Source organism: Salvelinus fontinalis, chromosome 6, assembly GCF_029448725.1.
Source record: "Salvelinus fontinalis isolate EN_2023a chromosome 6, ASM2944872v1, whole genome shotgun sequence".
Lineage (NCBI taxonomy): Eukaryota > Metazoa > Chordata > Actinopteri > Salmoniformes > Salmonidae > Salvelinus > Salvelinus fontinalis.
In genome coordinates, this window is record NC_074670.1 from 13,008,376 (window position 1) to 13,030,655 (window position 22,280).

Consider the following 22,280-nt stretch of genomic DNA (forward strand, 5'->3'; position numbering starts at 1 on the left):
CAATTAAGATACAAAGGACAGTCTACATATCTACATTCTATCGACTACTTATTGTTTTTCTTATGGTTTATCACAAATCATTGTAAGAATTTTAAACTCTGTTGCAGATAGGCTTAAAACACGTGTTTTTTGGTCGAGACTAATATAATAATAATGTTATAATCATAAAATAATATTGTAGGCATACTCTGGGTGCATGTTATCAGGGTCTTGTCTAGAAGGGATACAGGTTGTGGAATTTGACGTCAAAAGTATATATTTTTAAATTTTTAAATTTGAGCTAATCCTAACTATTTTCATAACCTTGACCTAGTTCTCATAACCTACTGCTCACGTTGTGCTAAACCTACTACGAAAAAAAAGTTGTATCCCTTCTATACAAAACCACGTTATCAGTGTAACACTGCACACCCTGTACTTCCGCTACATAAACACGTGGGAACTTTCCGTCCCGCCTTCTCACAGCTCATTGGCTTTCTGGATTCACACTTTATTGCTCTTGATTGGCTCGCTAGAGCCGCCCTGTGTTTGAAGGACATGCAGTTTGTCGGCAAATACATTACGAGGACGTATGCGACTTTAGGGTAAGCACTTGTCTGTTGATTACACGGGTTATCAATTACATGATTGTTGCTATCTATTGTCACAGCAGAGATAAATTATGATCTGTAGAAAGGGTATCACGTTGCCATTAAACTAATGATCATGGTTACATACAAACTCTTGTGCGCGTTGCGCAGGTTAACTAGCTAGCTGTTAGCATATGATGTCCAATCATAGGCTAAATGAAGATATCTTACGCAGGCCGTTTACCTTTGAAAACAGTTGTCATAGTTCCGGTTTGCTTTAGGGATAGCAGCTGGATCTGGTCTGCTTAGTTCATAGACTTAAAATGAACCAGAAAAATATGTGCGAGTGGGATGTCTCGCTTCCTTTTCCGTATCTGGTCCAATGCAATGGTTGTGGCTGGTTTGTTCCTCGCCGAATGACCGTGGCGAGATCGCCCTTTACTTTTTAAAATTTAACCTTTATTTAACTAGGTAAGTCAGTTATTAAGAACACATTCTTATTTACAATGACGGCCTACCAAAGGCCTCCTGTGGGGACGGGGACCTGGGATAAAAATAATATATATATATATAAATAAAGGACATAACAACAAGAGAGACACAACACAACTTAAAGAGAGACCTAAGACAACAACATAACAAGGCAGCAAAACATGACAACACAGCATGGTACAGTAGTAACACAACATGGTAGCGGCACAAAAACATGGTACCAACATTATTGGGAAAGTCAACAGCACAAAGGTCAAGAAGGTAGAGATAACAATACGTCATACAAAGCAGCCATAACTGTCAGTAAGAGTGTCCATGACTGAGTCTTTGAATGAAGAGGTTGAGATAAAACTATCCAGTTTGAGTGTTTGTTGCAGCTCGTTCCAGTCACTAGGTGCAGCGAACTGAAAAGAGGAGCGACCCAGGGATGTGTGTGCTTTGGAGACCTTTAACAGAATGTGACTGGCAGAACAGGTGTTGTATGTGGAAAATGAGGGCTGCCACTCTAGATAGGCAGGTGGCTTATCACTACAGCAGACATGTATCTTGAACTTAGACAGCAACACATTTGAGCCACCATAACTTCATCAAGTTAATGCTTGGATTTCAAATAGAATAGCTAGCTAACTAGACAATCATTTGTGGTGAAATCCTGTGTATGTAACACTCCTCCCCTGGTTTACCCTCCCTGCCTTATGTAAATAAGATGACAAACTTATTGCTGTCCAATGACTACATTTTGATCTTGTTGGAACTAGTATGTGCTGCTCAGTACCCATTCTCCCCTTTCTTTCTTTCTCCCTCTCCTCTACTCCTCCATAACTCACCCTCCATGTCCCTCTCCTTCCCTACCTACCTCTCTAGTTGGTTCTCTTCCCCCACTCTTTCTGTCTCAGGTCTGGATGCTGCAGGCTGTGTCCAGGCTGAGTAGAGCAGCAGTGCGAGTGAGGAGAGTGGCCGCCCAGGTCCAGGTCACCACTGTAACCATGGCTCAGAATCACCAGAGCTGCGGTATCTCCTGTCAACAGAAAGGGGGTGCTGTCACAGCAGCCATCCTCATCATCGGGGACGAGATACTCAAGGTGATACTGGAGATGGGGGCTTGGTACTGAGTGGAATATGCCTGATCTCTGACAACAACCTCCTCCCCAAGTCCCTATCTCTTAGGAGTTAGCTAATTTAAAGGGTCTCTCTCCCTCCCTCTACCCCCAACTCTCTCAGGGTCACACGGTGGACACTAACAGCGCCTTCCTGTCACGAGCGCTGAGGAAGCTGGGAGTGTGTGTCCAGCGTGTCACTGTAATCCCTGACCAGCAGGAGGTCATCTCGAAGGAGGTGGCCCTCCTGGCCCCACAGTACACACACCTGCTCACCTCTGGGGGAATAGGCCCCACCCACGATGACGTCACCTTCGAGAGCGTTGCCATGGCATTCGAGGAGGAGCTGCATGCCCACCCGGAGCTGACCCGTTTGGTGGAGGAGTTCTTTGGGGTGGTGGATAGGGAGAGTGCAGCCATGAAGCTTGCCATGGTCCCCCGCTCGGCCAAGCTCAACTACGGCACTGACCCTCAGACTGGACAGCCACTACGCTACCCACTGGTCAGTGGCTGACTACTGTTAATCAAAAAATATGTTTTGGTATTTTTTTTCTCATTAGTCCACTGTTGATACAGTCCCTAAATGTTTTGAATGTTAGCAGTCAAGTCAAGATATTGGACTTTCAAGAAGTAAAGCGTCACTTGCCACATCATCATTATGATGCAAAATGCATCATCTGATTCCTTTAACATGTAAGGGATAAACGCCCACGTTCTGTACATTACGTTGGAAACAACGGATGGCAGAGCGGGATGAGGCGGAGCCAACTAGCTACAGCAACACAGTCCCGACCTCTGCAGCCGAATAACAGCAAAGTTTATTTTGTTGCATTTGTTTAAGCTGTTTATCCCGTTTATACCACATTTGCCAAAGAGAACAATACTAAGCACACATTTACCAGTAGAAAAAAAATAATTTGTTGATATTTTCACTTATTTAAGCAAATTCATACTCATATTTTGGTTGCTAAAGACTCGGCCCAGTGGTTCATTATGATTAGTTCGATATTTATGGACGTGACCCAGTCATTTGTTCTTTGTCCTGTTGCCATGCTTGCTGCCAACGTTCTTATCCCTTGCTTGCTAGCTAGCCCGCTAGCTATGGCTAACAGTCACAAACTCTTCAGCAAGATTAACAGCAAAGTAGATGTTTTCTATTGACATTCATTTGAATAAATCGATAACAATGAGCTGATAATGCCCGATTTTGCCTGGTATAGCTAGAAAAGTTTGCCTTCTCGTCAGGACAGTCGACACTGTTCATTACGAGGAGATCACATTGCATATCAAACACTAGGCTATAAGCTAGCTAAATAGTTTGTTGCTAGCAAACCTGCCAATATGACAACCAAATGAGAAAAAAAAAATACAATTGTCTGAAAACAGCTGGTCAAACTAGAAATATGTGGCAGGATTTGATAGCATAGCGCCACTTGTGACATGACTGCAAAAGTATGGACCAATGTTCCCAAAAAACATTTTTGGCACTCAGCAAATTTCAGGTCTGCTGAGTGCAAACTTGAATGTTGTGAAAATTCTGTGCAACTTCCAGCGCACATTTACTGAGGCTGTACCCGCTTTAAGTTACAGTTTTCAGACAGTGGTCAAGTAGGCTACTGTGGCTATGTGTGGTGCTCAATGTAGGCGTACATTCCATGAGACTTTTGAAAAAAACATGCAGGGCTTGACATTAACCTGTTTATCCACTTGTCCTTCAGACGAGGTGACTGAAAATGTTGTTTGATGCAAGAAACCACTTTACAAAAAAAAAGCATTATTATTCCCATACTATTATTACAGAGAATTAGACAAATTATGCTACAATCTGCCTATTGGCTACTTATCTTATTCAAGCCTGCCTCAAAATACAACACTGTCCCTTTTTAAGACAAAAAAAGCTCTTTACCTGACTTGCATCTCAAAGATGGCTAGACATGTACACATTTTGTGCTCTTGTAGGAAGCATCCACTCCCCCATTGCTGACTACAAATGATCTATAACTGGACTAATAACTCACTAACTAGCAGAGAATATGAACAAAAGTGGCTACATGCAGCTCTCACTTTTTGATCTCAAAACAAGCTCATTTACTCACGACTGCTTATGCTGTACACAGTCCAGTTCAAAGTGAATGGCACAGATCCATATATGGAAAACAGAAAGGATAACTCCGCACACTGCTGCTCCTGCTCCCAGGGGATTTTATTTACAACGTTTCCACCCTTAAGTCTTCATCGGGCATCCGTATCCCAGGTGGGGGTGGAGGGACCATTATTTATATATATATATATATCTCAGCAAAAAAAAGAAACGTCCTCTCACTGTCAACTGTGTTTATTTTCAGCAAACTTAACGTGTAAATATTTGTATGAACATAACAAAATTCAGCAACTGAGACATAAACTGAACAAGTTCCACTGACATGTGACTAACAGAAATGGAATAATGTGTCCCTGAACAAAGGGGGGGGGGGGGGGTAAAAGTAACAGTCAGTATCTGGTGTAGCCACAGCTGCATTAAGTACTGCAGTGCATCTCCTCTTGATGGACTGTACCAGATTTGCCAGTTCTTGCTTTGAGATGTTACCCCACTCTTTCACCAACGCACCTGCAAGTTCCTGGACATTTCTGGGGGGAATGGCCCTAGCCCTCACCTTCCGATCCAACAGGTCCCAGACATGCTCAATGGGATTGAGATCCTGGGCTCTTCGCTGACCATGGCAGAACACTGACATTCCTGTCTTGCAGGAAATCATGCACAGAACGAGCACTATGGCTGGTGGCATTGTCATGCTGGAGGGTCATGTTAGGATGAGCCTGCAGGAAGGGTACTACATGAGGGAGAAGAATGTCTTCCCTGTAACGCACAGCGTTGAGATTGCCTCCAATGACAACAAGCTCAGTCCGATGATGCTGTGACACACCGTCCCAGACCATGACGGACCCTCCACCTCCAAGTTGATCCCGCTCAGGAGTACAGGCCTCGGTGTAACACTCATTCCTTCAACGATAAACGCGAATCCGACCATCACCCCTGATGAGACAAAACTGCGACTCGTCAGCGAAGAGCACTTTTTGACAGTCCTGTCTGGTCCAGTGACGGTGGGTTTGTGCTCGTAGGTGACGTTGTTGCCGGTGATGTCTGGTGAGGACCTGCCTACAAGCCCTCAGTCCAGCCTATTGCGGACAGTCTGAGCACTGATGGAGGGATTGTGCATTCCTGGTGTAACTCGGGCAGTTGTTGTTGCCATCCTGTACCTGTCCCGCAGGTGTGATGTTCGGATGTACCGATCCTGTGCAGGTGTTGTTACACGTGGTCTGCCACTGCGAGGACGATCAGGGAGACAGGACGGACAGCTGTAGCGCTGTCTTAGGCGTCTCACAATACGGACCTTGCAATTTATTACCCTGGCCACATCTGCAGTCCTCATGCCTCCTTGCAGCATGCCTAAGGCACGTTCACGCAGATGAGCAGGGACCCTGGGCATCTTTCTTTTGGTGTTTTTCAGAGTCAGTAGAAAGGCCTCTTTAGTGTCTTAAGTTTTCATAACTGTGACCTTAATTGCCTACCATCTGTAAGCTGTTAGTGTCTTAACGACTGTTCCACAGGTACATGTTCATTAATTATGGTTAATTGAACAAGCATGGAAACGGGGTTTAAACCATTTACAATGAAGATCAGTTTTTTTATTTGATTTATTTCACCTTTATTTAACCATGTAGGCCAGATGAGTAAATGTTCTCATTTACAACTGCGACCTGGCCCAGATAAAGCAAAGCAGTGCAACAAAAACAACAGAGTTACACATAAACAAACATACAGTCAATAACACAAAATAAAAATATATGTACAGTGTGTGCAAATGTAGTAGAGTAGAGAGGTAAGGCAATAAATAGGCCATGGAGGCAAAATATTTACAATTTAGCATTAACACTGGAGTGATAGATGTGCAGGTGATGATGTGCAAGTAGAGATACTGGGGTGCAAAAGAGCAAGAGGATAAGTAACAATATGGGGATGAGGTAGTTGGGTGTGCTATTTACAGATTGGCTGTGTACAGGTGATGCTTAAAGTTAGAGAGGGAGTTATAAGACTCCAGCTTCAGAGATTTTTGCAATTCGTTCCAGTCATTGGCAGCAGAGAACTGTAAGGAAAAATATACCTGCTGGAGCGCGTGCTACGGGTGGGTGTTGCTATGGTGACCAGTGAGCTGAGATAAGGCGGGGCTTTACCTAGCAAAGACTTAGATGTCCTGGAGCCAGTGGGTTTGGCGACAAATATGTAGTGAGAGCCAGCCAACGAGAGCATACAGGTCGCAGTGGTGGGTATTATATGGGGCGTTGGTGATACAACGGATGGCACTGTGATAGACTACATCCAGTTTGCTGAGTAGAGTGTTGGAGGCTATTTTGTAAATGACATCGCCGAAGTCAAGGATTGGTAGGATAGTCAGTTTTACGAGGGAATGTTTGGCAGCATGAGTGAAGGAGGCTTTGTTGCGAAATAGGAAGCCGATTCTAGATTTGTTTTTGGATTGGAGATGCTTAATGTGAGTCTGGAAGGAGAGTTTACAGTTTACAAAGACATCTAGGTATTTGTAGTTGTCCACATATTCTAAGTCAGAACCATCCAGAGTAGTGATGCTAGTCGGGCGGGCGGGTGCAGGCAGCAATCGGTTGAAAAGCATGCACTTAGTTTTACTAGCATTTAAAAGCAGTTGGGGGGCACGGAAGGAGAGTTGTATGGGATTGAAGCTCGTTTAGAGGTTTGTTAACACAGTGTCCAAAGAAGGGCCAGATGTATACAGAATGGTGTCGTCTGCGAAGAGGTGGATCAGAGAATCACCAGCAGCAAGAGCGACATTATTGATATATACAGAGAAAAGAGTCGGCCAGAGAATTGAACCCTGTGGTACCCCCATAGAGACTGCCATAGGTCCAGACAACAGGCCCTCCGATTTGACACACTGAACTCTATCTGAGAAGTAGTTGGTGAACCAGGCGAGGCAGTCATTTGAGAAACCAAGGCTGTTGAGTCTGTCGATAAGAATGTGGTGATTGACACAGTCGAAAGCCTTGGCCAGGTTGATGAATACAGCTGCACAGTACTGTCTTTTATCGATGGCGGTTATGATATCGTTTTCTGTGAAAGACAGGGTCCTGAAAAAGGGATGTTTCTTTTTTTGCTGAGTTGTGTGTGTGTGTATATATACAGTGGGGAGAACAAGTATTTGATACACTGCCGGTTTTCCTACTTACAAACCCGGTAGAGGTCTGTGATTTTTATCATAGGTACACTTCAACTGTGAGAGACGGAATCTAAAACAAAAATCCAGAAAATCACATTGTATGATTTTTAAGTAATTAATTTGAATTTTATTGCACAATTCCCACAGTAAAGGGAAACGAATGTTCATAGTGTTAAGGGGGAAAAACTCTAGAAAGTTAAGTGAAATTCAATCTCGTGCTTCTCTGTGCAGGCTTTTATTTCTACTGCGTCGTGCCTGTGCACACGCACAGTTTAGAGGGAGCATTGGTTGGGTCCAGAGAGATTCATGTTTATCACTCACTGCTCCAAAAAAATGTCTCTGCAAAAACAAATCCACGCTAGCTAGCTACGTTTTTTTCCTCTTTGGACCTGCGTTTACAATTGATCCAATTTCAGTTTGTGCAGTTGTTGGTTTAGCTTCCTGTAACAAGTACGGTCTGCATGTGTAGGCGCATATTGCGTCATGATTGCAAGGCGTCCCGATATCTTTTCCAACTGCCCAGTTATCTGGTTTTAATGTCATTCTAGAATGCCCTTCTGGCTAATCAGAAATGAGTATTCTTTAACGCTGTAGTATAACATGATATCATGTAGAAAACATGAACGTTCTACCTGATGGTCAGTGTCTGAAACCAGGTCAAATATATTTTAATGATAGGAGATATGAGTGCCACCGGCTTTCTTAAGAGTCTGGACATGCTTGATGTCATGCTGGTGTCAGACTCCGTCTCTGTGTCATTCCCAGGTGAGTGTGCGTAACGTCTACATCTTCCCTGGGATCCCGTCTCTGTTGGAGAGAGCCTTCAATGGTCTGGAGCACCTGTTCGCTGGCTCAGGGACCACCTTCCACACACGAGAGGTGAGGTGACCAACCGTCTGGCTCCACTACAATACAGTCGCCAGGACGTCTTCAATATGTAGACAAACGTCGCATGACTCCTGGGCCTGGAGACCCACAGGGTGGGCAGGCTTGTGTTCCAGCTCAGATTTAACACATCTGACTCAATTTATCGACTAATCATCAAGACCTTGATGAGCTGAATCAGCTGTGTTTGTGCTGGGCTGGAACAAAGCCTGCACAGGACCACTGCTGCAATGGATGCCTGTTATAATGTTACGTATTCCCCTGCGTTGTGTTGTAGGTGTTTGTGGATGCAGACGAGGCGTTGATCGCCCCGGTGCTGACCCGCCTGCAGGCGGGCTGGGGGAAGAGGGCGGCTCTGGGCTCCTACCCTGACTGGCTCAGTAACTACCACCGGGTCAGGTTGGTGCTGGATTCAGACAGCTCTGAGGAGGTGGAGAAGGCCCGGGCTCAGCTGCTGGAGGAGATGCCCAAAGGCAGTGTGGTTCCCCTGGTCACGGACCCTGTGTCCATCGCTACTGAGGAGGTCTACACACTGGCCAACAGCGGTGTGTGTGAGGGCAAAGGAGGGAGGGGTGGTGGAGGGAGGGACAGGTAGAGTACCCATAAAAAATGACAGTGACTACATTTCCCATGACCCCAACTGTCTGTATGAACTCCATCTCCCATAGGCACACCGCTGGGTGATAAAGTGACAAACGCTCTGAAGACCATAGAGACTGCTCTGGATCAGTATTCGGCAGGGGAGATCTGTGTGGGCTTCAATGGAGGCAAAGACTGCACTGCTCTACTACATCTATATTACGCTGCACTGAAACGGTGAGAGAGAGAGATGGCAATAAAGACGGAATGAGACGATATGTGACTTTTAACCCATATTTTGTGTTATCCTGTCTGAATTGATTGTTTACTGGGAACATCTACCTCGTATTTATTCTTTCCTTCTCTCTTCCCCTCCCTCACAGGCGGTATCCGGAGGGTAAGGACAAGGTAAAGGCTCTGTACATTCGCATCGTCTCTCCCTTCCCAGAGATGGAGAGATTCCTCCAGGACACAATAAAGAGGTGCGCTATCGGTCTCTGTAGTTAGCGTTAGCATCGCTAGGTCATTTCCTCTATCCCTATATACTGCACCTCTGTTAGCTATGTACTTTTTTTCTGTCCCCAACAAGTCTGTGTATGGTTGTAGCTTGATTTGCATTGCATCTTTGAGTTTGAGCAAAACTCTCATAATAAAATGTATTACAGTATTATTATACAGAGACTTTGGCTCACTATTTAGCAGAGCTCCATCCTGTCTCCCATAGGTATGACCTGGAGATTTTCTCAGTGGAGGGCAGTATTCGGCAGGCATTGAGTGATGTACAGGAGAGGAGGCCGGAGCTGAGAGCTGTGTGTATGGGCACCAGGAGGACTGACCCCTACTCACACACACTCACACCCATGTGTCTCACTGACCCTGGATGGCCGGACTACATGAGAGTCAACCCCCTGCTGGTGAGACATGATGCTTGCAATGTTCCCTTTCTGAGGGTATCTGTGTGATATACTTCTAATGCTCTCTCTTCCTCCCTCTCTTTCTCCTCTCTCTTGTCTCCCTCTCTCTCTGTGTCTCCCCCCCCCTCTTTCTTGGTTTCTCTCCCTCCCCTTCTCTCTGTCTCCCCCCATCAGGACTGGACGTATCATGATATCTGGTCATTCCTGAGGACGCTATATGTGCCCTACTGTACTCTATATGATAAAGGGTAAGACGACATACCCACCTCTTAACTTCTTTGGGGTAGGGGGCAGTATTTTCACGTCCGGATGTAAAGGCTGCCCAGAGTAAACGGTCTGCTACAAAGCTATAAAAGATAGAATATGCATATTATTAGTAGATATGGATAGAAAACACTCTGAAGTTTCTAAAACTGTTTGAATGATGTCTGTGAGTATAACAGAACTCATATGGCAGGCAAAAACCTGAGAAAAAATCCAATCAGGAAGTAGGAAATCTGAGGTTGGTCGATTTTCAACTCCGCTCCTATTAAAGATACAGTGGGATATTGGTAATGTTGCACTTCGTAAGGCTTCCACTAGATGTCAACAGTCTTTAGAGCCTTGTCATCAGACAAGCTTCTACTGTGAAGTGGGGCCGAATGAGAGGGGATTGAGTAAGGTCTACCATGATCTGAACATGCGCTGACCATGCGCGTTCATGTGAGAGCGAGCTCTGTTCTATCGCACTTCTGAAGACAAAGGAATTCTCCGGTTGGAACGTTATTGAAGAATTATGTTAAAAACATCCTAAAGATTGATTCAATACTTCGGTTGTCATGTTTTTACGGACTGTAATAGAACTTTTTTTACTTTTCGTCCGTACTTTCCGCTGGACTTGCCCGTGCGTCGTGAGTTTGGAAAGTGTACTGAACGCTAGAACAACAAGGAGGAATTTGGACATAAATGATGGACATTATCGAACAAAACAAACATTTATTGTGTAACTGGGATTCCTGGGAGTGCATTCTGATGAAGATCATCAAAGGTAAGTGAATGTTTATAATGTTATTTCTGACTTCTGTTGACTGCACAATATGGCGGATATATTTGTGTCTTGATTGGGCTCTGAGCGCCGACTCAGATTATTGCATGGTTTGCTTTTTCCGTAAAGCTTTTTTGAAATCTGCCACAGCGGTTGCATTAAGAAGTGCATCTAAAATTCCATGCATAAGTTGTATTTTCATCAACATTTATGATGAGTATTTCTGTAAATTGATGTGGCTCTCTGCAAAATCACCGGATGTTTTGGAACTTCTGAACATAAGGCTCCAATGTAAACTCAGATTTTTGGATATAAATATGAACTTTACCGAACATGTATTTTTTGTATTGTGTAACATGAAGTCCTATGAGTGTCATCTGTTGAAGATCATCAAAGGTTAGTGATTAATTTTATCTATATTTCTGCTTTTTGTGAATCCTCTCTTTGTCTGGAAAAATGGCTGTGTTATTCTGTGAATAGTTACTCACCTAACATAATCGTTTGGTTTGCGTTCGTCGTAAAGCCTTTTTGAAATCGGACACTGTGGATGGATTTACAACAAGTGTATCTTTAAAATGGTGTAAAATACATGTATGTTTGAGGAATTTTAATTATGGGATTTCTGTTTTGAATTTGGCGCCCTGCAGTTTCACTGGCTGTTGAAGAGGTGGGACGCTACCGTCCCACGTACCCTAGAGAGGTTAATCAAGCATGTCCTCTGTTTCCTCTCACTGTCTACTCCCCTGTCCTAGTCTCTGACTGAGTCCTCTGTCTGTCTCCTGACAGGTACACCTCATTGGGTAGCATGGACAACACCTGCCGAAACCCCGCCCTCCAAGTGGTGGATGGGAGGGGCGTGAGCCGCTATAGACCTGCCCACCTCTTGGAGAATGAGGAAATGGAGCGCGACTCACGTGAATGATGTCACTTCCTTGTTTGTAATGTCCTGATCTTTTATCCGCCCCTCCTGATTGGGGCTCCAGGTAAAAGATGCTTGTAGGGACAGACCTAGAATCAGCATATCCTCCTCAAATCCCAACCTTAACCATTAGACAAAACTGAACATACGGGCAACTTCTGAAGAGAGGAGCAGGAAGGAAGAGGAGAGTGAAAGAAAGAGGGAACGGATTGAGGAAAGTGGAACAGACAAAGAACCAGAGACTGATCACAGAATGAGTGCATTTTGAAGGAAAAGTGTGTTTCTGAGTGGAAAACGTGTGTCAGAGTGCATGTCTGAGTGGCTTAGAATCTAATGATATAGATTTACATGGTTTGTAATAAAATATCAATCTGTCACAAGTTTACTTATTAATTAATTAATTATTGGCAAGAGATTGTGAAGGTGCTGATAAGAGAGGGGGAGGGAGAGTAATTATTCTGTTGTACATTTTAACAATATTCCTCTGTTCACGATTTTACAGTACACGCTACGTCTTTTAATCTACGCTGAGTGTACAAAACATTAGGAACACCTTCCTAATATTGAGTTGCACCCCCCTTTTGCACTCAGAACAGCCTCAATTCGTCAGGGCATGGACTTTACAAGGTGTCAAGCGTTCCACACGGATGCTGGCCATGTTGACTTCAATGCTTCCCACAGTTGTGTTAAGTTGGCTGGATGTCCTTTAGGTAGTGGACCATTCTTGATACACAGGAAACTGTTGTGTGAAAAACCCAGCAACGTTGCAGTTCTTAACACTCAAATCAGGGCGCCTGGCACTTACTATCATACCCCGTTCAAAGGCACTTCAATATTTACTCTTGCCCATTCACCCTTTGAATGCACGCATACACAATCTATGGCTCAAGGCTTAAAAATCCTTCTTCAACCTGTCTCCTCCCCTTCATCTAAACTGATTGAAGTGGATTTAACAAGTGACATCAATAAGGGATCATAGCTTTCACCTGGTCAGTCCATGTCATGGAAAGAGCAGGTGTTCTTAATGATTTGGACACTCGGTGTATATTATAGCATATTTGTATACTGCAGTGGAGGCACGTGGGAAGTGTTATAGGACGGGTTCATTGTAATGGCTGGAATGAAATAAATGGAACAGTATCAAACATATGGAAACGACATTTTTGACTCATTACAATGAGCCGGTTTTCCTATACCTCCTCCCACCAGCCTCCACTGATATATTGTATATACTGTGCATTATTTTGAGTGGGGTAGGAGAGGGAGTGTGAAAGAGACTAGGAACGATGAAGAGGGAGAAAAGGAGAGTTATGAATGTGTTGGAGGCTCACCAGCAGGTCTGGCTGCTCAGAACACGAGACTAGGAACGATGAAGAGAGGGAGAAAAGGAGAGTTATGAAGGTGTTGGAGGCTCACCAGCAGGTCTGGCTACTCTGAGAACACGAGACTAGGAACGATGAAGCGAGAGAAGAGAGGGAGAAAAGGAAAGTTATGAAGCTGTTGGAGGCTCACCAGCAGGTCTGGCTGCTCTGAGAACACGAGACTAGGAACGATGAAGAGAGGGAGAAAAGGAGAGTTATGAAGGTGTTGGAGGCTCCCCAGCAGGTCTGGCTGCTCTGAGAACAGGTTTTTACATTTCAATCATTTGGTAGACACTAATCCAGAGCCATTTACAATTAGTGCATTCATCTTAAGATTGCTTGGTGATACAACAACACATCACAATCGTATCAAGTACATTTTCTCTCAACAAAGGATCAGCAAAGTCAGTGCTAGTAGGAAAAGACAAGTGTTTTTTTGGGGCGTGGTGAGCGTTATTTAAGATGCTCTTCGAAGAGGTCAGGTTTCAGATGTTTCATGATGCGAGCTTCGACTGGAAGTTAGTGGAGTGTGCAGGGGAGCGGGGTGACATGGCAAAACTTAGGAAGGTTGAACACCAGGCGGGCTGCAGCATTCTGGATAAATTGCAGGGCTTTGATGGCACAAGCAGGGAGCCCAGCCAACAGAGTTGCAGTAGTCCAGATGGGAGAGGACAAGTGCCTGGATAAGGACCTGCACCGCTTTCTGTGTAAGGAAAGGTCGTACTCTACGGATGTTGTAGAGCATGAACCTGCAGGAGCAAGTCACTGCTTTCATGTTTGCTGAGGACAACAGGGTGTTTGTCCAGGGTCACACCAAGGTTCTTTGCACCCTGGGAGGGGGACACCGTGGAGTTGTCAACCATGACGGGGAGGTCTTGGAGTTGGCAGGCCTTCCCTGGGAGGAGTAGCAGCTCCGTTTTGTTGAGCTTGAGGTGGTGGGATCACATTCATGCTGAGATGTCTGTCAGGCACACAGAGATGTGTGTCGCCACCTGGGTGTCAGAAGGGGGGAAGGAGAAGTAGTTGAGCAATGAAAGGAGAGCCCATGTGAGGATATGACGGAGCCGAGTGACTTGGTGTAAAGATAGAGGAGAGGGCCTAGAACCGAGTCTAATGACTCACACAAACACTCTCTGGTGTGTACGCACTCACACAAACACTTTCTGGTGTGTACGCACTCACACAAACACTCTCTGGTGTGTATGCACTCACACAAACACTATGTACAGTGTGTGCAAATGTAGTAGAGTAGAGAGGTAAGGCAATAAATAGGCCATGGAGGCAAAATATTTACAATTTAGCATTAACACTGGAGTGATAGATGTGCAGGTGATGATGTGCAAGTAGAGATACTGGGGTGCAAAAGAGCAAGAGGATAAGTAACAATATGGGGATGAGGTAGTTGGGTGTGCTATTTACAGATTGGCTGTGTACAGGTGATGCTTAAAGTTAGAGAGGGAGTTATAAGACTCCAGCTTCAGAGATTTTTGCAATTCGTTCCAGTCATTGGCAGCAGAGAACTGTAAGGAAAAATATACCTGCTGGAGCGCGTGCTACGGGTGGGTGTTGCTATGGTGACCAGTGAGCTGAGATAAGGCGGGGCTTTACCTAGCAAAGACTTAGATGTCCTGGAGCCAGTGGGTTTGGCGACAAATATGTAGTGAGAGCCAGCCAACGAGAGCATACAGGTCGCAGTGGTGGGTATTATATGGGGCGTTGGTGATACAACGGATGGCACTGTGATAGACTACATCCAGTTTGCTGAGTAGAGTGTTGGAGGCTATTTTGTAAATGACATCGCCGAAGTCAAGGATTGGTAGGATAGTCAGTTTTACGAGGGAATGTTTGGCAGCATGAGTGAAGGAGGCTTTGTTGCGAAATAGGAAGCCGATTCTAGATTTGTTTTTGGATTGGAGATGCTTAATGTGAGTCTGGAAGGAGAGTTTACAGTTTACAAAGACATCTAGGTATTTGTAGTTGTCCACATATTCTAAGTCAGAACCATCCAGAGTAGTGATGCTAGTCGGGCGGGCGGGTGCAGGCAGCAATCGGTTGAAAAGCATGCACTTAGTTTTACTAGCATTTAAAAGCAGTTGGGGGGCACGGAAGGAGAGTTGTATGGGATTGAAGCTCGTTTAGAGGTTTGTTAACACAGTGTCCAAAGAAGGGCCAGATGTATACAGAATGGTGTCGTCTGCGAAGAGGTGGATCAGAGAATCACCAGCAGCAAGAGCGACATTATTGATATATACAGAGAAAAGAGTCGGCCAGAGAATTGAACCCTGTGGTACCCCCATAGAGACTGCCATAGGTCCAGACAACAGGCCCTCCGATTTGACACACTGAACTCTATCTGAGAAGTAGTTGGTGAACCAGGCGAGGCAGTCATTTGAGAAACCAAGGCTGTTGAGTCTGTCGATAAGAATGTGGTGATTGACACAGTCGAAAGCCTTGGCCAGGTTGATGAATACAGCTGCACAGTACTGTCTTTTATCGATGGCGGTTATGATATCGTTTTCTGTGAAAGACAGGGTCCTGAAAAAGGGATGTTTCTTTTTTTGCTGAGTTGTGTGTGTGTGTATATATACAGTGGGGAGAACAAGTATTTGATACACTGCCGGTTTTCCTACTTACAAACCCGGTAGAGGTCTGTGATTTTTATCATAGGTACACTTCAACTGTGAGAGACGGAATCTAAAACAAAAATCCAGAAAATCACATTGTATGATTTTTAAGTAATTAATTTGAATTTTATTGCACAATTCCCACAGTAAAGGGAAACGAATGTTCATAGTGTTAAGGGGGAAAAACTCTAGAAAGTTAAGTGAAATTCAATCTCGTGCTTCTCTGTGCAGGCTTTTATTTCTACTGCGTCGTGCCTGTGCACACGCACAGTTTAGAGGGAGCATTGGTTGGGTCCAGAGAGATTCATGTTTATCACTCACTGCTCCAAAAAAATGTCTCTGCAAAAACAAATCCACGCTAGCTAGCTACGTTTTTTTCCTCTTTGGACCTGCGTTTACAATTGATCCAATTTCAGTTTGTGCAGTTGTTGGTTTAGCTTCCTGTAACAAGTACGGTCTGCATGTGTAGGCGCATATTGCGTCATGATTGCAAGGCGTCCCGATATCTTTTCCAACTGCCCAGTTATCTGGTTTTAATGTCATTCTAGAATGCCCTTCTGGCTAATCAGAAATGAGTATTCTTTAACGCTGTAGTATAACATGATATCATGTAGAAAACATGAACGTTCTACCTGATGGTCAGTGTCTGAAACCAGGTCAAATATATTTTAATGATAGGAGATATGAGTGCCACCGGCTTTCTTAAGAGTCTGGACATGCTTGATGTCATGCTGGTGTCAGACTCCGTCTCTGTGTCATTCCCAGGTGAGTGTGCGTAACGTCTACATCTTCCCTGGGATCCCGTCTCTGTTGGAGAGAGCCTTCAATGGTCTGGAGCACCTGTTCGCTGGCTCAGGGACCACCTTCCACACACGAGAGGTGAGGTGACCAACCGTCTGGCTCCACTACAATACAGTCGCCAGGACGTCTTCAATATGTAGACAAACGTCGCATGACTCCTGGGCCTGGAGACCCACAGGGTGGGCAGGCTTGTGTTCCAGCTCAGATTTAACACATCTGACTCAATTTATCGACTAATCATCAAGACCTTGATGAGCTGAATCAGCTGTGTTTGTGCTGGGCTGGAACAAAGCCTGCACAGGACCACTGCTGCAATGGATGCCTGTTATAATGTTACGTATTCCCCTGCGTTGTGTTGTAGGTGTTTGTGGATGCAGACGAGGCGTTGATCGCCCCGGTGCTGACCCGCCTGCAGGCGGGCTGGGGGAAGAGGGCGGCTCTGGGCTCCTACCCTGACTGGCTCAGTAACTACCACCGGGTCAGGTTGGTGCTGGATTCAGACAGCTCTGAGGAGGTGGAGAAGGCCCGGGCTCAGCTGCTGGAGGAGATGCCCAAAGGCAGTGTGGTTCCCCTGGTCACGGACCCTGTGTCCATCGCTACTGAGGAGGTCTACACACTGGCCAACAGCGGTGTGTGTGAGGGCAAAGGAGGGAGGGGTGGTGGAGGGAGGGACAGGTAGAGTACCCATAAAAAATGACAGTGACTACATTTCCCATGACCCCAACTGTCTGTATGAACTCCATCTCCCATAGGCACACCGCTGGGTGATAAAGTGACAAACGCTCTGAAGACCATAGAGACTGCTCTGGATCAGTATTCGGCAGGGGAGATCTGTGTGGGCTTCAATGGAGGCAAAGACTGCACTGCTCTACTACATCTATATTACGCTGCACTGAAACGGTGAGAGAGAGAGATGGCAATAAAGACGGAATGAGACGATATGTGACTTTTAACCCATATTTTGTGTTATCCTGTCTGAATTGATTGTTTACTGGGAACATCTACCTCGTATTTATTCTTTCCTTCTCTCTTCCCCTCCCTCACAGGCGGTATCCGGAGGGTAAGGACAAGGTAAAGGCTCTGTACATTCGCATCGTCTCTCCCTTCCCAGAGATGGAGAGATTCCTCCAGGACACAATAAAGAGGTGCGCTATCGGTCTCTGTAGTTAGCGTTAGCATCGCTAGGTCATTTCCTCTATCCCTATATACTGCACCTCTGTTAGCTATGTACTTTTTTTCTGTCCCCAACAAGTCTGTGTATGGTTGTAGCTTGATTTGCATTGCATCTTTGAGTTTGAGCAAAACTCTCATAATAAAATGTATTACAGTATTATTATACAGAGACTTTGGCTCACTATTTAGCAGAGCTCCATCCTGTCTCCCATAGGTATGACCTGGAGATTTTCTCAGTGGAGGGCAGTATTCGGCAGGCATTGAGTGATGTACAGGAGAGGAGGCCGGAGCTGAGAGCTGTGTGTATGGGCACCAGGAGGACTGACCCCTACTCACACACACTCACACCCATGTGTCTCACTGACCCTGGATGGCCGGACTACATGAGAGTCAACCCCCTGCTGGTGAGACATGATGCTTGCAATGTTCCCTTTCTGAGGGTATCTGTGTGATATACTTCTAATGCTCTCTCTTCCTCCCTCTCTTTCTCCTCTCTCTTGTCTCCCTCTCTCTCTGTGTCTCCCCCCCCCTCTTTCTTGGTTTCTCTCCCTCCCCTTCTCTCTGTCTCCCCCCATCAGGACTGGACGTATCATGATATCTGGTCATTCCTGAGGACGCTATATGTGCCCTACTGTACTCTATATGATAAAGGGTAAGACGACATACCCACCTCTTAACTTCTTTGGGGTAGGGGGCAGTATTTTCACGTCCGGATGTAAAGGCTGCCCAGAGTAAACGGTCTGCTACAAAGCTATAAAAGATAGAATATGCATATTATTAGTAGATATGGATAGAAAACACTCTGAAGTTTCTAAAACTGTTTGAATGATGTCTGTGAGTATAACAGAACTCATATGGCAGGCAAAAACCTGAGAAAAAATCCAATCAGGAAGTAGGAAATCTGAGGTTGGTCGATTTTCAACTCCGCTCCTATTAAAGATACAGTGGGATATTGGTAATGTTGCACTTCGTAAGGCTTCCACTAGATGTCAACAGTCTTTAGAGCCTTGTCATCAGACAAGCTTCTACTGTGAAGTGGGGCCGAATGAGAGGGGATTGAGTAAGGTCTACCATGATCTGAACATGCGCTGACCATGCGCGTTCATGTGAGAGCGAGCTCTGTTCTATCGCACTTCTGAAGACAAAGGAATTCTCCGGTTGGAACGTTATTGAAGAATTATGTTAAAAACATCCTAAAGATTGATTCAATACTTCGGTTGTCATGTTTTTACGGACTGTAATAGAACTTTTTTTACTTTTCGTCCGTACTTTCCGCTGGACTTGCCCGTGCGTCGTGAGTTTGGAAAGTGTACTGAACGCTAGAACAACAAGGAGGAATTTGGACATAAATGATGGACATTATCGAACAAAACAAACATTTATTGTGTAACTGGGATTCCTGGGAGTGCATTCTGATGAAGATCATCAAAGGTAAGTGAATGTTTATAATGTTATTTCTGACTTCTGTTGACTGCACAATATGGCGGATATATTTGTGTCTTGATTGGGCTCTGAGCGCCGACTCAGATTATTGCATGGTTTGCTTTTTCCGTAAAGCTTTTTTGAAATCTGCCACAGCGGTTGCATTAAGAAGTGCATCTAAAATTCCATGCATAAGTTGTATTTTCATCAACATTTATGATGAGTATTTCTGTAAATTGATGTGGCTCTCTGCAAAATCACCGGATGTTTTGGAACTTCTGAACATAAGGCTCCAATGTAAACTCAGATTTTTGGATATAAATATGAACTTTACCGAACATGTATTTTTTGTATTGTGTAACATGAAGTCCTATGAGTGTCATCTGTTGAAGATCATCAAAGGTTAGTGATTAATTTTATCTATATTTCTGCTTTTTGTGAATCCTCTCTTTGTCTGGAAAAATGGCTGTGTTATTCTGTGAATAGTTACTCACCTAACATAATCGTTTGGTTTGCGTTCGTCGTAAAGCCTTTTTGAAATCGGACACTGTGGATGGATTTACAACAAGTGTATCTTTAAAATGGTGTAAAATACATGTATGTTTGAGGAATTTTAATTATGGGATTTCTGTTTTGAATTTGGCGCCCTGCAGTTTCACTGGCTGTTGAAGAGGTGGGACGCTACCGTCCCACGTACCCTAGAGAGGTTAATCAAGCATGTCCTCTGTTTCCTCTCACTGTCTACTCCCCTGTCCTAGTCTCTGACTGAGTCCTCTGTCTGTCTCCTGACAGGTACACCTCATTGGGTAGCATGGACAACACCTGCCGAAACCCCGCCCTCCAAGTGGTGGATGGGAGGGGCGTGAGCCGCTATAGACCTGCCCACCTCTTGGAGAATGAGGAAATGGAGCGCGACTCACGTGAATGATGTCACTTCCTTGTTTGTAATGTCCTGATCTTTTATCCGCCCCTCCTGATTGGGGCTCCAGGTAAAAGATGCTTGTAGGGACAGACCTAGAATCAGCATATCCTCCTCAAATCCCAACCTTAACCATTAGACAAAACTGAACATACGGGCAACTTCTGAAGAGAGGAGCAGGAAGGAAGAGGAGAGTGAAAGAAAGAGGGAACGGATTGAGGAAAGTGGAACAGACAAAGAACCAGAGACTGATCACAGAATGAGTGCATTTTGAAGGAAAAGTGTGTTTCTGAGTGGAAAACGTGTGTCAGAGTGCATGTCTGAGTGGCTTAGAATCTAATGATATAGATTTACATGGTTTGTAATAAAATATCAATCTGTCACAAGTTTACTTATTAATTAATTAATTATTGGCAAGAGATTGTGAAGGTGCTGATAAGAGAGGGGGAGGGAGAGTAATTATTCTGTTGTACATTTTAACAATATTCCTCTGTTCACGATTTTACAGTACACGCTACGTCTTTTAATCTACGCTGAGTGTACAAAACATTAGGAACACCTTCCTAATATTGAGTTGCACCCCCCTTTTGCACTCAGAACAGCCTCAATTCGTCAGGGCATGGACTTTACAAGGTGTCAAGCGTTCCACACGGATGCTGGCCATGTTGACTTCAATGCTTCCCACAGTTGTGTTAAGTTGGCTGGATGTCCTTTAGGTAGTGGACCATTCTTGATACACAGGAAACTGTTGTGTGAAAAACCCAGCAACGTTGCAGTTCTTAACACTCAAATCAGGGCGCCTGGCACTTACTATCATACCCCGTTCAAAGGCACTTCAATATTTACTCTTGCCCATTCACCCTTTGAATGCACGCATACACAATCTATGGCTCAAGGCTTAAAAATCCTTCTTCAACCTGTCTCCTCCCCTTCATCTAAACTGATTGAAGTGGATTTAACAAGTGACATCAATAAGGGATCATAGCTTTCACCTGGTCAGTCCATGTCATGGAAAGAGCAGGTGTTCTTAATGATTTGGACACTCGGTGTATATTATAGCATATTTGTATACTGCAGTGGAGGCACGTGGGAAGTGTTATAGGACGGGTTCATTGTAATGGCTGGAATGAAATAAATGGAACAGTATCAAACATATGGAAACGACATTTTTGACTCATTACAATGAGCCGGTTTTCCTATACCTCCTCCCACCAGCCTCCACTGATATATTGTATATACTGTGCATTATTTTGAGTGGGGTAGGAGAGGGAGTGTGAAAGAGACTAGGAACGATGAAGAGGGAGAAAAGGAGAGTTATGAATGTGTTGGAGGCTCACCAGCAGGTCTGGCTGCTCTGAGAACACGAGACTAGGAACGATGAAGAGAGGGAGAAAAGGAGAGTTATGAAGGTGTTGGAGGCTCACCAGCAGGTCTGGCTGCTCAGAACACGAGACTAGGAACGATGAAGAGAGGGAGAAAAGGAGAGTTATGAAGGTGTTGGAGGCTCACCAGCAGGTCTGGCTACTCTGAGAACACGAGACTAGGAACGATGAAGCGAGAGAAGAGAGGGAGAAAAGGAAAGTTATGAAGCTGTTGGAGGCTCACCAGCAGGTCTGGCTGCTCTGAGAACACGAGACTAGGAACGATGAAGAGAGGGAGAAAAGGAGAGTTATGAAGGTGTTGGAGGCTCCCCAGCAGGTCTGGCTGCTCTGAGAACAGGTTTTTACATTTCAATCATTTGGTAGACACTAATCCAGAGCCATTTACAATTAGTGCATTCATCTTAAGATTGCTTGGTGATACAACAACACATCACAATCGTATCAAGTACATTTTCTCTCAACAAAGGATCAGCAAAGTCAGTGCTAGTAGGAAAAGACAAGTGTTTTTTTGGGGCGTGGTGAGCGTTATTTAAGATGCTCTTCGAAGAGGTCAGGTTTCAGATGTTTCATGATGCGAGCTTCGACTGGAAGTTAGTGGAGTGTGCAGGGGAGCGGGGTGACATGGCAAAACTTAGGAAGGTTGAACACCAGGCGGGCTGCAGCATTCTGGATAAATTGCAGGGCTTTGATGGCACAAGCAGGGAGCCCAGCCAACAGAGTTGCAGTAGTCCAGATGGGAGAGGACAAGTGCCTGGATAAGGACCTGCACCGCTTTCTGTGTAAGGAAAGGTCGTACTCTACGGATGTTGTAGAGCATGAACCTGCAGGAGCAAGTCACTGCTTTCATGTTTGCTGAGGACAACAGGGTGT

The 22,280-nt window shown here is 44.8% G+C and overlaps 2 protein-coding genes across 2 annotated transcripts; both read left to right on the top strand.

Annotated features, from left to right (window-relative positions):
* The first annotated feature begins 500 nt into the window (after window positions 1-500).
* On the top strand, window positions 501-12,108 carry LOC129857094 (FAD synthase-like). The gene is made up of 10 exons (XM_055925023.1): window positions 501-584; window positions 1,926-2,143; window positions 2,283-2,660; window positions 8,173-8,286; window positions 8,570-8,837; window positions 8,961-9,108; window positions 9,255-9,353; window positions 9,596-9,785; window positions 9,960-10,033; window positions 11,596-12,108. Exons 2-10 carry the CDS (start codon window positions 1,964-1,966, stop codon window positions 11,729-11,731), a joined length of 1,587 nt encoding a protein of 528 aa, XP_055780998.1. The 5' UTR covers window positions 501-584; window positions 1,926-1,963; the 3' UTR covers window positions 11,732-12,108.
* An 870-nt stretch (window positions 12,109-12,978) lies between these two features.
* On the top strand, window positions 12,979-21,183 carry LOC129857095 (FAD synthase-like). The gene is made up of 7 exons (XM_055925024.1): window positions 12,979-16,592; window positions 16,876-17,143; window positions 17,267-17,414; window positions 17,561-17,659; window positions 17,902-18,091; window positions 18,266-18,339; window positions 19,902-21,183. The coding sequence occupies exons 1-7, from the start codon at window positions 16,437-16,439 to the stop codon at window positions 20,035-20,037; spliced, it is 1,071 nt and encodes a 356-aa protein (XP_055780999.1). The 5' UTR covers window positions 12,979-16,436; the 3' UTR covers window positions 20,038-21,183.
* The last annotated feature ends 1,097 nt before the right edge of the window (window positions 21,184-22,280 follow it).

Bases quoted from the DNA above. Each gene is read 5' to 3' on its own strand.
- LOC129857095 (XM_055925024.1), top strand. From the start codon at position 16,437: ATGTCATGCTGGTGTCAGACTCCGTCTCTGTGTCATTCCCAGGTGAGT. The intron at 16,593-16,875 runs GTGAGGTGACCA...GTTGTGTTGTAG, and splicing joins CCACCTTCCACACACGAGAG to GTGTTTGTGGATGCAGACGA. The intron at 17,660-17,901 runs GTGCGCTATCGG...TGTCTCCCATAG, and splicing joins CTCCAGGACACAATAAAGAG to GTATGACCTGGAGATTTTCT.
- LOC129857094 (XM_055925023.1), top strand. From the start codon at position 1,964: ATGCTGCAGGCTGTGTCCAGGCTGAGTAGAGCAGCAGTGCGAGTGAGG. The intron at 2,144-2,282 runs GTGATACTGGAG...CAACTCTCTCAG, and splicing joins TCGGGGACGAGATACTCAAG to GGTCACACGGTGGACACTAA. The intron at 9,354-9,595 runs GTGCGCTATCGG...TGTCTCCCATAG, and splicing joins CTCCAGGACACAATAAAGAG to GTATGACCTGGAGATTTTCT.